The sequence below is a fragment of the Alligator sinensis genome, unplaced genomic scaffold (assembly GCF_000455745.1).
Source record: "Alligator sinensis unplaced genomic scaffold, ASM45574v1 scaffold444_1, whole genome shotgun sequence".
Lineage (NCBI taxonomy): Eukaryota > Metazoa > Chordata > Crocodylia > Alligatoridae > Alligator > Alligator sinensis.
This window is the reverse complement of record NW_005841886.1, coordinates 4,349,116-4,363,236: the sequence shown is the minus strand read 5'-3', so window position 1 is coordinate 4,363,236 and position 14,121 is coordinate 4,349,116. Positions and strand designations below refer to the sequence as shown.

Below are 14,121 nucleotides of genomic sequence, written 5' to 3'. Positions count from 1 at the left end.
TGCTTATCTAACCTCCTCTTGAAGACCCCCAGGGTAGGGGAGAGCACCACCTCCCTTGGGAGCCTGTTCCAGACCTTGGCCGCTCTAACTGTGAAGAAGTTCTTCCTAATGTCCAATCTAAATCTGCTCTCTGCTAGCTTGTGGCCATTATTTCTTGTAACCCCCGGGGGTGCCTTGGTGAGTAAAGCCTCACCAATTCCCTTCTGTGCCCCCATGATGAACTTATAGGCAGCCACAAGGTCGCCTCTCAACCTTCTCTTGCGGAGGCTGACGAGGTCCAGGTGCCCCAGTCTCTCCTCATAGGGCTTGGCCTGCAAGCCCTTAACCATACGAGTGGCCCTTCTCTGGACCCTCTCCAGGTTATCCACATCCCTCTTGAAGTGCGGCGCCCAAAATTGCACCCTGTCCCACCCCCTCTTATTATTTAGGGATAATATTTGTATGTACATTGATCTTGGTTGTATCACTCTTTGTTTTATTATTTATTTGTACTGCAATACCTCCTGTGAGTTCCAGTAACAGATCAGGACCATTGTGCTAGGTACTGCATATCACAGAAGAAAAAAATATATAGTCCTTTAGTTCTTAGAAAAGACGCAAATCACCTCAAAGCAGGTATTTGCTCCTTAACATCCAGACGCATTACCCAGGCCAGCGTTACAGGATCTGAGTACCTCATGGTTGCGAGTGGATGTTAGCTTATGGCCCTGCTGGGAGACAGGAGGGCCTCAACCCCAATTTACAGAAGAGAAACTCTGAGGCAGGACAAACTAAAGACTGGCTACAAAAAAAGACTGGTGTGCTTATGATAAAGGGCTTGGAAAACAAGTCATATGAGGAGACGTAGAAGGACTAGGCATGTTCAGGTTGCAGAAAAGGTGCTTAAGAGGGGACATTATAGCAGTCTTCAAATACTTGATGAGCTGCTATAAAGAAGAGGGAAAGCATCTTTTCTTCCTTGCTGCAGAGAGGATGTGGAACAGTGGGTTGATGTTGCAGCAAAGTATGTTTCTGGAAAAACTTCTTCACTGTTAGAATAGTGAGGCAGTGAAATAGATGCCCCGGGGAAGTTGTGGATTCTCCAACACTGGAGGTGTTCAAGCAGAGGTTGGACAGCCATTGGATAGGGATGATCTAGGCATAGCTATGCCTACGTTCTACTATGGGTATTTCCCATGCTTCTTGGCTTTTCTGCTTGCCTCTTTCCCCCCTTTCTGCTACATGCATTAGGGCATTTTTAAGCTTCCCTCAGAGGCATTGGGTGTTGGCCACAGCCAAGTCTGGAGATTTTGACAGAGGTGTGCCAATGTTTCTGATGGAACCAAAGCCAGTGGTCCCTGGCCCCTCCATTCATGTCACGCTGATTGCCATATTGACTGGTCAGGAAGGAATTTTATCCCATGGTCAGATTGGTATGGACTGTAGGGGTTTTTGCCTTCCTCTGTAGCAGGTGGCATGGGCCTCTACCTGGGATCTCTTGAGCATATATTGACAACCTTGTATAGAAGTAGGACATTGACTGCCATAGTTCCTTTGTTTTGCCTATGGCAGATTAGGGGTGTTATGTCTTTGTTGTGGCAGTGTTGATGGTAGTATTGAGGCTGGGGAAAGGTATGACGATTGCTCACAGGTGGCAGCGGCAGTAGTGGCAGTGGGGGCGTGGTGGTGGGGAGCAGGGGTGGCAAGCACCTACCGGTCGTTGGCAACCACCCGCAGACACCACCGGCAGTGTTGACGGCAGGGGTGGGGTGGCGAGTGGCAACTGCCGGCAGCGTTGACGGTGCATCTATCAGGGGGTGCACTGCCAATCTCAGGGGGTGCACGTGCACCTGCATGCACCCCCTATGCGTTGCCAGTGGTTGCACATTGCCACGCTAAGGGCACTTAAAAGGTGAGCATCTACACGCTAAAGCTCGTTAACTCATGCTAAGTACCCTGTGACCATCTCAAAGTTACACCATTTCAGATGAGGGTTAGCTGTGGGTTGTGTTACCTATTTCACCTGAGGGTAACTTTAGTCTGCTCTGCAAAGATAAAATGAGCAATTTGCAGTTCCCCAGTATCCCAGGATGCACTGCTCCTGGCCTCTTCCCACCCCCAGAGCTGGGACAGAGCCCAGGTATCCTGGTTTCTGTTCAACAGCCCTCTAATGGCAAGTCAGAGGTGTTCAGGAAAAAAATGGTACTAACCCTTAATGTATGACTGCCTGCAGCCCATTCTAACTTTAAAATGGCTTAACATTTCAGAGATTTAGTATGGTCTAAGTGTCACGTGTAACTTCACCCTATGAACAAAAGCTTTTTTGTACACAAATGCATTCTGTGCTATGTAGTTGGTTCAATAAAAGATATCACGCAGAAAAATTCTTGCCTCCCACATATTTCCTGGACCATCTTAGCTACAATATCACTTCAACACTACGCAGACTGGACTGAAGTTCAACGGAAAATAGGCAAATTCTGCTGAGACTGGGAACTACTTTTGCCTTGTTGTAGACTATTTTAAAGGGAAGATAGTGAGCATGAGTTGCTAACAGAGAAGGGATGGAGTTTGTGGTTATACATTTTTGCAATAATTTAAGCAATAAGCAGACTGAAGAATTAAGTCGCTAGTTTGCTAAAACAGTAATGAGACAAGCAGTGGCAAGGAACTGGCACAATTACGTTCTATGGAAAGATCTCTGGGGGTGCTTTACATGTAGCATGCTTGGACTCATGTTGATGGATGTTTTACACATATTATTTTCATTGCTTATTCCATCTGTTTAGACTTGTAGACTGCAAAAGGCAGGCACTCTGGATCCCACAAGCTGGGAGCTCGGCTGTTGGAGCCAACAGCTGAACAGCCTCCTCAGAAGATCTTCATTGTCACTCACTGGATGCATCTACATGTGCAATTAGCATGTAGCAAACTCTGGTACAGTTTGCACTGGAGTTTACTGCTTCCAGGCACAGAGTTTACATGTGCATCTGAGACCACAGCATGTCGAGCTGCGGCAGAGCAGCTCTGGCTGGCAGGGGGTCCAGAGCGTCAACCTGCTAGCCTGGGGCTGCTCTGCCCCAGCTCAGTGTGCTGTGGCAGGGCTGGCTGGGGCAGTAGGGTGCTTCAGTGTGAGGCTAGCCAGCAAGCAGCTCCTGCACTGTAGCACCCTGGTGACCCAGCCAACCCTGGTCACTGTCTCTGTGTTTTGGCTACAACTACTCTGCTGTAGGATAGTACTTGTCCCAGACATTACTATCCTACAGTGGAGTTAATTTACTGCACCCTAATATGGGTGCATGTGTCAATGGTTATGCTTTACTGTGGAGCTAATTAGTCAGCTCTGCAGTAAAGTGAACGTGTAGATGCACCCATTGAATTTTACCCTTCTCTGTTGGGAGTGAAGGAAAAAAGAAGAGCTTTCTGGGAAGTCTTCTGGGGCTAGCCCAAGAGCCACAAGGCGGGAGGTTCACATTACTGACCTACGTTCTGCTCTCTTCTGTCTTTTGTGGCTGAGATCACACCTGCAACACAGGAGAAGAAAAAGTGAAAAAAATTGCTCGTGTTCCTCAGAGAAATCTTAGAAAGTTACCTTATATACCAGCCTAAATGAAGGCTTAATAAGACCCATGGGCATAGTGAGCTGCTGCAGTGCTCTGGGCAGAGTGCCAACCACTGGAGAGCCGGTGGGGGGAGAGGGTCTTACCTGTCCCAGCTCTCCTCACATTGGCAACAGCTTGTGTATAAATGCCCCTTGAGTACAGTTCCCTGGTTGACCTTGGGCAACTCACTTTGAGCTACATGCAGAAAAGTATTGCAGTGCTACATCTGTATTTTAGATCTTCAAAACTCTTGCGCAGTTGCTTGACACATCTAAGGTTTTTCCAGTGAAGATAGCTAAATGTTTGATTCTGGGCATACCCAGAACTGCCTAAACCTTTACAGAGCCATGTAGCTGGGTGCTTAGCTCATACCTGTCTCCTTAGGACCCACACACGAGACATGCCTCTATCTTGCCTGCAGGTTGTGGGGCTAGATCAGAGGCACTCTCAGCACAGGGTTAATGGACTGAGCACTACACAAAACATAGGAAGAGGCATTTGTGCCTCCATTGCTTGCATAAAAAATCCTAGTGGTAAGAGCACTTATTGAGAAGGAGACACATGTTTAGTGCCCTGAGGGAATTCGCACCCACAGCTACCACCTGTTAGGAGAGGGCCCTGTTCACTAGGCAATAGGCCAGGGGTCAGCAACCCCTGGCACACATGCTGAGCATGGCACGCAAAGCCATTTTGCTTGGCACACCACTGCCAGCCTGGGCTCTAAGCAGCTGCAGCCAGCCCACGGAGCCCAGGCTGCTCCCAGCAGGCACCTGGAAGGCTGCAAGTCCTGCTGCCAGCAGACCGGGCTCTGTGGGCCGGCTGCAGCTGAGAGGCTGCAAACAGCTGCTCTGGGCTCCAGTATGTCGGCACTCTGGCACCTTCCAAGATAGACATTGTGGTTTTTTGTGGCACTCCAGCCAAAAAACATTGCCTACTCTTGCTATAGGCTATTCTGCAGTAAGGCAGGGTGGGGTGAGGGTTCCTATCAGTCCCTTCTGCTGAAGCTGTTCTACAGCAGAAGAAAATATTCACTGGACCAAAGAGTGGGCCTTGTTACACATTAATATTAGGTGTCTCTGGGAGCTCTTAACCCCTGGATTGTCCACACACACAGACGTGTAAACTAGATTTATGCACCCCTTACACATCTTAAAGTTGCACCATTTCAGGGGAGGTTTCTTTCTGATCTGTGTTACCCTGCTTGTGTTCCAAAATGTGTGCCCACTCCTCCGAGATAGACCACTCAAGTTGCATCCTCCAGCATTGCAGGATGCAGTGTCCTCTCCCCCACCCTCTTGTTCTGTGTGGACAAACTTTCATACCCTGGACTCTGCTGCCCAGGGGGGGTTTATACTCTCCCCCTTCCAGCCTCCTGCTCCACCCCGTGCCAACCCATTTGTTCAATCCATCCCCACGTAAAGCAGGGATAGAAGCCTGTCCTGGCTCACCAGCCCTCCAGTGGCAAGTCACAACTATGCAGGTTGTGGACAGTCAGAGAAGGTTTTTAGCCTGAATGTATGACTGCTCTAAACTCAAGCTAACACTGATACCGATCAACATTGGAAAATCTCAAGGTGCAATGTTTAACAAAGGCCACAGAAGCATGTGGCACCCTGCTGCTGGTGAGACTACTTACCTTAGGGATGGGCAACCACTGTCCAGGCCACCCATTTCCTCAGTCACTGCTATTTGTGTTGGCCAAGTAGGTTTGTTACTGCCTCTCCCACTGCATTTTGGTAATATTAACTCTTTGCAGCACAGAACAGTAGTAGGGGTTGTATAAATGACTCAAAGATAAATAAACTCAATGGCCAGGGTTGACATGGGATTTGAAACAAGGCCCATTATTTGGGATTTTAAGTAGGACTCCTATCCCAAAAGTCTGACTCCCTGAAGGTATTTTGGAGACGTGGGAATGAGGAATCTAAATACTTATCAGGTTATGGGCCAAAGTTGCCGAGCTGTGGGCAGGCAGACCTCTGCCTCTGTGTCCTGCAACTTGAGCCAGTCGTTCCAAAGCCAAAGTCTCCATTGCCACGTTGTGGTTGTCGCACCCACTTCCTCAATGGTGCAGATGGGCAGGAAGCTCTGCTCTGTTTACTGAAGTGCTCCAGTGCACAGCAGTCTTTTCATATTTCTATGAAAATGAATCTAAAATGGTGTGGGGGACTTGGACACAACGTAAAGGTGCGTGCTAATCTGCAATGTGTCAACCAAGTATTTATACTCCATGGCCATGCCCTCATTATTCCTGGTTTACAAAAATTTGTAAGAGTGAAAGGTTCTTTGTGACTATTTGAACATAAGATTGGCAGGGATCTCCCGGGTCACTGAGTCAAGCTGCCCATTCCATACATGGGATGTCTCCTGGCATCATGCAGAAGTCCCATAATTGTGACCATTATCTCTGCCTGCTGCTGTGTGAGCTAAACCTCTTGCCATTTCAGACATGTGTCTAAGATAGGCAAGGAAGGATGGATTGTTCTGTGTGTATACAACGCTGCAGAACATCAGGGGTTTCCAGGGCCATGGAACACCATAAGAGGCTCAGATACTTTCACAGATTTGGCTTGGCAAGCATGAGAGGGAAAGTACAACAAAACGGTAATAATAAAGATGCTTCTTGACCTCTGTGGCTTTTGAAAATCATAACGTGAGGACTAAAATCAGTTCTTTGTTACTCAGGCTCAAGAGTACAAAGCCAGAGAACACGGTTATTAGCCCTAGATGTGTTTATATATAAAACATATTGGATCTATGTAGCAAGTGGAAGAGGGGACCAGGAAAAAAAATCAAACCCTTCTGGAACAGACAGAATTGGATGGAAAAAAAATAGGGGGGTGCATATAGTCCATCTACATTATTACATGCAGATACACATTTTCTGTTTTCCGCTGAAATGAGTTCAGACAGCAATGAGCTCTTCTGATTATGCACAGATGCCATACAGAACAGATTTTACATTATGGACAATTTGCTAGCTTGTTACCCTCCTTTTTTTCACTTCCATCAAAATTTGCTGTGTGCACTGCCTTGTCCTCTACATGATTCATTGTTCTGAAATAATAGTGACACGTATACCTGGAATCACCTCTGCTGTTTTGATGATTGTATTCATAGACACTGCACCTTTAATAAATGCCAATTTTGAAGAAAATTTCTCACTTCCCTGCTGTATGATCATCACATATAAACTCTTCTTGCAGACAACCATATCCTAAACCTAATCAAGCTCCTTGTTAAAAAAATGATTAGCTTGGTTGCTTCAATCACTCCAAAAGCAAAGGTGTTCAAAGACCTCATGCTCTGGTGAGGAGGAGCCTTCTTTTCATTCCCAGCCTTAGTTGATTCATAGCCAGTTTATCCTCATTTTTTCTTGTGCCAACATTGTCCTTTAACTTAAAGAGCCCCTTTCTTTCCTTGGTTTGTTCTTTTCTTTCTCCCTCCTTGCCCTTCTTAATATATTACTGGAGGGCAATCAAACCACCTCTCAGCCTTTGCTTTGCTAGGCTAATCAATACAAACTCATTTCTCCTCTCCTAAAATAGTCTCTCTGCTCCTTAGACCACCATGGTAGCCCTTCTGTGCATCTGTTCCAATATAAATTAAGACTTCTTGAAACACTTGAAATGTGTTTTGTAACAAGACAGTATTAATCCAGAGCAGAATTCTTTCTTCTTCACAGGTTCTTACCCCACATCTATCTGAGATAGAGCTGAGTGCCTTCTAGCCATGCATTAAGCAATGCAGCTAACATCTGCCACTTGCCCTTTCTTCTCTCTTCTTGGGAAGAACTGAATGAATCATGTATTGTTTTATTTTGTTTTGTTTTGATGTGGTTTGGGGTGGTTTGGTTTTTTTCTAAATGTACAAGCTGCCTTCTGGGCTCAGAGCCCTTGGGTCATATTTTCAAACTTTCCCCCACAACCTTAAGGGCAAGAACCTTAGGGGTTTTTTAGAAATGAAAGTGGAGATTCGCATATAATCACTTGATTCCATGGGTTGGAGCCTTGAGAAGAAATGCCACATGTGGGGAGAGTTGTGACAAAATTGGGAGAGTTCAGCACAGCAGAACCCAGCTTTTCTGGTTGAGATTTCTCAGGCAAGGCCTTCAAGGAAACATTTTCAATGACATTAACATTCCCTGACTGCTGCCATTGCTCCTAATCGCACAGATTTCCTCTCATTCTCCATCATAAGAAACAAAGACCAATGGATTTGATGTCATCATCCCCAACTTTGTAACAGCTATGCTCACTTGTTCAGGAAACATAACCCAAACCCCATGACCAAGGTGATCAACTACAGCAGAGGCGAACAATTATTTCGGGGGGAGGGCCGCTTACTGAGTTTTGGCAAGCCATCAAGGGCCACATGACAGGCAGCTGGGGCACATAAATATTAATTTTCAAAATTTTTTAGGGGCTCTGTGGGCGGAATAGACTGGCTTGGTGGGCCGCATCCGGCCTGCGGGCTGCATTTGCCCACCCCTGAACTATACCGTAGTGGTACCAGACAACAAATAACAAGGTGAACCTGTTGGTGGATGACTCATGGACTGTTTTCATCCTGGGGAAAAGAGCCAAGAGCCGCCGATTGCAAACTAATTAATACAACTTATCCTTATTATTTCCTGGATATATTATACACCACCACTAAGGAGTCCCAATTATGGACCAGAACCCCATCTACTCATTACTGTATGTATACAAAATGAAAAGATGGTCCCTGCTTGAAATGGCTTCCAAGCTAAGCCCAAGACAGCAGATCACCACAGGCAGATGAGGGAGCAAAAGGAAACAATGAGAAGTTATTGTCAGTGATGAGCAGAGGATCTTAGCATACCAGCAGTCTAACCATCATTAAGCTGTTTGGAGGCAATAACAAGTAATTAGGAAACGTGGGAAGAATTCATTGTGCAAACCAAAGAAGGGGCAAAATTCATCAGGTCAGTTGATCATTAGACAGGTCTCTCTTTTGCTACAGGACCTGCTGTACATCCTTTTGCTCCACCACAGCATGTGATGAAGACCCATCAGGAAGGCCACACATTAAAATACTGCGGGGTCCTTTCCACTTGTGCGACTAGCTCCTGCAAGGACTTCACTTCCAGGATTCTGCCCGTCTGATGTGAAACATCTGGCCTTGGAACATTCATTTGGACCACTGTTCATGTTAGGGCCAGCACTCCTGGATTGCCAAGCCAGGAGGGACTATTAGATCTCATGATCTGAGCTGTTGCCTTGCATCCAGCTCCCTTGACCTTGACACAAGAAAGATGGTTGATTACCAGGAAAAAACACCTACTGGACACCCCAGCTGCCCAGCAAAGCCCTAGAGGGACTCCAAGTATATGAATGATCAAGATATTAATGGCCTGCTGGAGCAATGTCCCTAAGAAACATTGAGAGTGGATCATTTACACTGGCCTCTGGTATTGAGTATCAGAGCATCTCACAATCTTCAGACAATTTAACATCCATCCTGGGTAGGGCTGTTCTGTCTTCTCTCCTGTACAGACAGGGATGTGAGACACACTGCAGCCAAGGGCACATCTCCCCAGCAAAAGGTAGAAGTCTTCGTAGCACCAGCTGGGGTAGTACCTGAGCTGAACTGGGCTACCGTGGGTAGCAGCAGTGTGGGTGTTAGCATGTGCTAGCAACCAGAATATACACCTGAGGTCCCTGGAGAGTCTGTTTCCTGGTTGCTAGCACATGCTAATACCCAAGCCACCATGTCTTCATGCTATTGACCTGCCCCAGTTACTCAGTTAGTACAGGTAGGCTAGCATACACTACAGCCACATACCTCTGTTCTGCCATGTAGATGGTAGACTTACCCCAGATCACATAAGAAGCCTGCAGCCACTGCAGGGGATTGAAACCAAAACCAGGTCTCTAAGCTCTAAATCCAGAGTCCTGACTGCTGCGTGACTTTTCTGCTCTTTCATTTGCTTTTGCGGTTGAGAAGTACAGTGTCCAATAGCAGTAGCATAACTAGGGTGGGATGAATGGGGCACCTGCCCTGGGTGCAAATTTAGTGGGGTGCCAGCAGCATCCCACAGTGCTTGGCACCCATCCCACTTCCATGCTCTCTGGTGCTCAACAGCATCTCTTCCCAGGGCACTGAAATTGTTAGTTATGCCTCTGTCCAGCACCAAAAATAAGGACTCTGCTCTGGGTAGGCAAAGAGCTAGAACTTCCTCTCCCTCCCTCCTCACCAGGAGCACAAAACAGCCTCTAGCTTTCTCTCCCCCAGGCTACACAATGGTGTGCAAGCCCGAGACTGAGTGCCTCTGCTGTTACATTTGGGTCCTGTTGTGACAGAAACATATTTGCTTTGTGCAAGCAGATGTAGAAAGATTTGAAAAATGGAAGGACACCAGGCGACAAAGCTTAGGAATCACTGAGTTGGGTGTTAATTTTTTAATATGCCCACCCAGGACCAGGGGCAATTATTGATATTTTAGTTTAGAGTTCACATTTATCAAGAATCCCCACTTAGATTCATTTAACTATGACTGTAAGAAGCTAAAACCCCATTAATTTAAGGATGATAGGATAAACCTACCTGCAATCAGGACTATAATCCAGAGCTGTGCATGTGGTACCAGGAGCCTCTTGCACAAAGTAGCCATAGTTACTGCAGACAGGAGAAAAACATCAAATCTCCAGCCCTTGTGTTGCTTCTGCAAAAACCTTGCGAACTCTCCGCTTGGCCTCTTCTGCAGACTAAAAATGGCAAAGCTTTTGTTATGCAAGGTAGGCCTTTCCTGTTAATGTAAATCTGGCTCTAGTGGTACTTCCCCTGGGGCCTGGTTTTGAATATGGCACAGTCTCTACTGTAGGCAGTGGCTCTCCAAGAGGAACCTCCTTCCCAACCCACCAGGTCAGGCTGAGGGGTAATGGGCAAGAAGACATAAGTGCATCTGAACTAGTGTCACTCAGGTCTGTCCAACACAAAGCTGTGTTGACACACTGTGTTGCTTTTTGATGCCATAGGTTTGCATGTGTCTGCACAAATATGGTGTAAGATAGCAAAGCCCCAACTGTCTCCTTCATCAAACCATCACACTGAACAACTCAAGCTCCCCACTAACACACAGACTGTGGCAAAATGCCAGCACAGTCATATTCCACTGACAGTAGTGTTGGCAGCTGCAAGCTGACAAAAGTCCTGATGGCAAAACTTTCCAGTGTTTACTTAGCCATATGGCGCAGAGGAGGGGTCATTCACATTGTTCTCAGACCCAGTGGTCCAGCTCCTCCTTCACAGTCCACAAGATTAATCTTGAGCCACAGCAGCATTAGAGAGAGCGGTGTCTCAATCCCTAACACTATTTCCAATGGGTCATCTAGGATAGTGGGCACTTCTCCCTGCTTTGTGCAAGCTCCTGGGCATTCCGCATCGCCTGCACTGGCCTCATGTTGATGGTATGCTGGGGACAGGGCTCAGCTCTGTGTTCATAGTTTTCCTCCCAACTAAAGCCAAAGAATCAGGTTAAATCTCATCCAGAGCTTGAACTTGAGTACCAATAGTAGGAGTCTCTTTTGATAACTGGAAGCAGCAATTGGCATTTGTCCTAGAACTGCTTGGATGTGTGATGTACAGCTCACCCACTCAGTCTGGTGCTCTGGTCTGTTTTGGTGGTGGCTGGACCACAAAAAAAGGCTGGTGTGAGTGCAATAGGGAAACAGCACAGACAGTGGGTGCTCAAGACTTATAACTGAAAGCTCACAAGTTCAGCCCACACCTCTTCTGACCTGCCCAGTGTCAGGAGTGGTGGCAGAAGAAAGATGGAGCTGAGTGAATCCTTTGAAACTTGTGAGTCCCTGTATATGGTCCCATACTCTGAGAGGAGGAAAAAGCAACTACCACTTAGGGACATGATTTGACATGGGCTCCTCTACAACTGCAACTTCCCTCTTTTGACTGTGATACTCAGGGTCCAGAGGGTGCCTGTGCTGCAGGGGCTAGAGAGCCCTCTCTTGGATAGTTGGTGAATTGAAGGATTAACACTGCCCAGTTTTGTATCAATGCACTCCAAACTTGGCACATCTACATGTGCAATTAATTTGAAGCAATAAACTCTGGCGTAATATGCACCAGGGTTTATTGCTTCGGGGCACCGTGTTTGAACATGAGTCCAGGACCACAGCACGTTGAATTGGGTCGGAGCAGCCCTGACTGCTGCCACCCTGGAGTTGCTCTGCCCTGGCTCAGCGTGCTGTGGAGGGGCTGGCTGGGGCACAAGGGTGCTCCAGTACGGGGCTAGCTGACAGACAGCCCCACACTGAAGCACCCTTGTGCCCCAACCAACTCTGTCAGCGTCTACACATACATTGCTATGCACTAAAAAACTCTGCTGCAGGATAGTACTTATATTTACAAGTACTAACATGGGATGGAGTTTATATTTAGTTTACTGTGACATAACAGGGCCACAAGTATAGACGCTGAGGTGTTTATGGCAGAGATAATTAGGTAGCTCCGCAATAAACATTTCGTGTAGATGTGCCCACTGGTGTTGAAACTACTGCTAATGAGACACGGGAAGTACAGGAGAGAGCCAGACCGTGAATAGTGTGGGCCTGAAATGCAGCTCAGGAAGCACCTGTTTAGGACCAGTTTACTCACTAGCAGCCACAATGGAAAGGGCTGGCCCCAGCACTGACTTAGCATGGCCAGCTTTTAGGATATCTGTAAAGCTCCAGGTCCTGGACTCAGGTGATTTAATGAGAATCTCAGCTTCCTTCTTCTGAAAAAGAAAGCTTCTATACCTCTTGGCTGTGAAGAAAAGCTTGAAACTATGACTGCTGGGGTACCTGAGGGCAAAGAAAAAAAAGGTATTAAACCCCTCCCCTGCAATATTTAAGCCAGTTGGGATTCCTGGCTTGCAATTTTTGAACACTTTGTGCTGCCACACCAGTTCCGTCTCTTAAATGTGGCACTCAGACATCCTTTGAAAAATCAAGTAGTCACTTGACCATTTAAAATGAGGGAAGACAGTGTTAAGGTTTAAAGCATAGCTAACTGTGCCCCAGGTGCAGTACCTTACCAATGTGGTTACACTTTACATCAAAAAAAGATTATTATATGTTGACTGCTCTGATTCATAGCATGGATGTATCAGAAAGAGTTTGGAGCACCAGGCAATAAAATGCATTTATTGTGCCCCTTTGACTCCCTTCACCTACTCTCAGTTCCCCGCTCCTGTTCCTAGGGGATTGCTCCAAGCAATCTACATTTCCTGTTTGTTAGCACATTGACAACAATGGTGCAATGGAAATGCAAAAAACCCCCAAAAGTAAGGGTTGAGAGAGAGAAAAAAAATGCTCATTGTTATTAGAGGCCCTGGGCAGAGACCACTGAAGTGGGATATTGGAAATATCTGAATGATGTTCCTGGCTCTTCCATAAGTGTGTTGGGTGACTTTGAGTAAGTCACTTCCCCAACCCATGCCTCAGTTTCCACATCTAATTAATGGTGACAGTGGTACGGATTTCCTGAGTAATGGTCTTTGAGATCTACTGGTACTTGTGAACAGCACCTGGTATTGCTGTTTGTACTGTGGTTGTGCCTAGCAGTCCCAGTTCTCAACCAGAAGCCCATTGTGCTAAGCACTGTACAGCAGTTAATGAAGTCCCTTCCTCAAAGGGTCCATTGGTAAGTTGTGCACACTGGCTGGGGCTGGGCCAGCAAGTGCAGGCTGGAGCATGGGCAGGAGAGGGCAGGGCTTGGGCCCATGCAGAGCACTGCAAGGGCAGCTGCAGACCACACTGCTCAGGGGAGCTCTGCTGCATGCCCCCCGCTCCTCCCTCTCTCCCCTCACCCCCAGCCAGCTCCTGGGATCCAGTGCCAAAGCACCCCACCCCAACAGGGCAGGGGCATTCAGGGAGCAGATTACCTGTCCTGCTTCCAAACACCACTTCCCACCTGCCCGCATAGGGAGTGTTGGTACGTTGTTGGACAGGGAAAGGGGGTGCTGACCCTTCCTGCAACAGCTCATTAGAACTCCCTATGTGGTCCACAGGCCCAAATAATTGCCCACCCCAATCTAACCAGTTAAATGCTGACACTGGTACCCTTACACAAGCTACAATCACACCTCTCCCTGCAGTGGAGAAGGTCTACCAACCTGATGTGTCAGCGGGTGGATATGGCTAGACAGACAGACAAAACACAAGGAAACAATGAGACACCATCTTTCAGTATGATCAGCAGGTGCTTCTAGCACCCCAGCTGCATGCCACCAAAGGGGCACATTTGTGCCTGAGCATGGTGTGTAGGTGTTTCCTGCATATCGTGCTGTCTCAACTCAGCCTCTTGCAGTGACACTTACATCTTGCGATCCCTTGGAAATGTAAAGGTTACAGTGCAGAGCAGCATGGTCATCACATGTGCACAGATATCACTTGGGATCACTGTCAGAGACAGGACCCTGACCTGGATGGATGCTGCTATGCAATAGCTCCATGTCCCACGTTGAGTGCAGCCTTCAGGCTGCTGCAGTCACCAAACCAAACCACCACAAGCTGTT

The 14,121-nt window shown here is 47.2% G+C and overlaps 1 protein-coding gene across 2 annotated transcripts in view; it reads right to left on the bottom strand.

The window, feature by feature from the left end:
• The window catches only part of CD79B (CD79b molecule), a 23,502-nt gene extending 13,210 nt beyond the window's left edge, over window positions 1-10,292 (bottom strand). Inside the window, exons 1-2 of one of the 2 annotated variants that reach the window (XM_006017867.2) lie at window positions 10,152-10,292; window positions 3,462-3,503 (exon numbers count right to left, since the gene is read on the bottom strand). In XM_006017867.2, the coding sequence (XP_006017929.1) occupies window positions 3,462-3,503; window positions 10,152-10,218 (109 nt within the window). In that variant the 5' untranslated portion in view covers window positions 10,219-10,292. The remainder of the gene's footprint in view (window positions 1-3,461; window positions 3,504-10,151) is intronic. The other variant, XM_025196918.1, reaches the window with a different exon arrangement.
• Window positions 10,293-14,121: the final 3,829 nt, after the last annotated feature.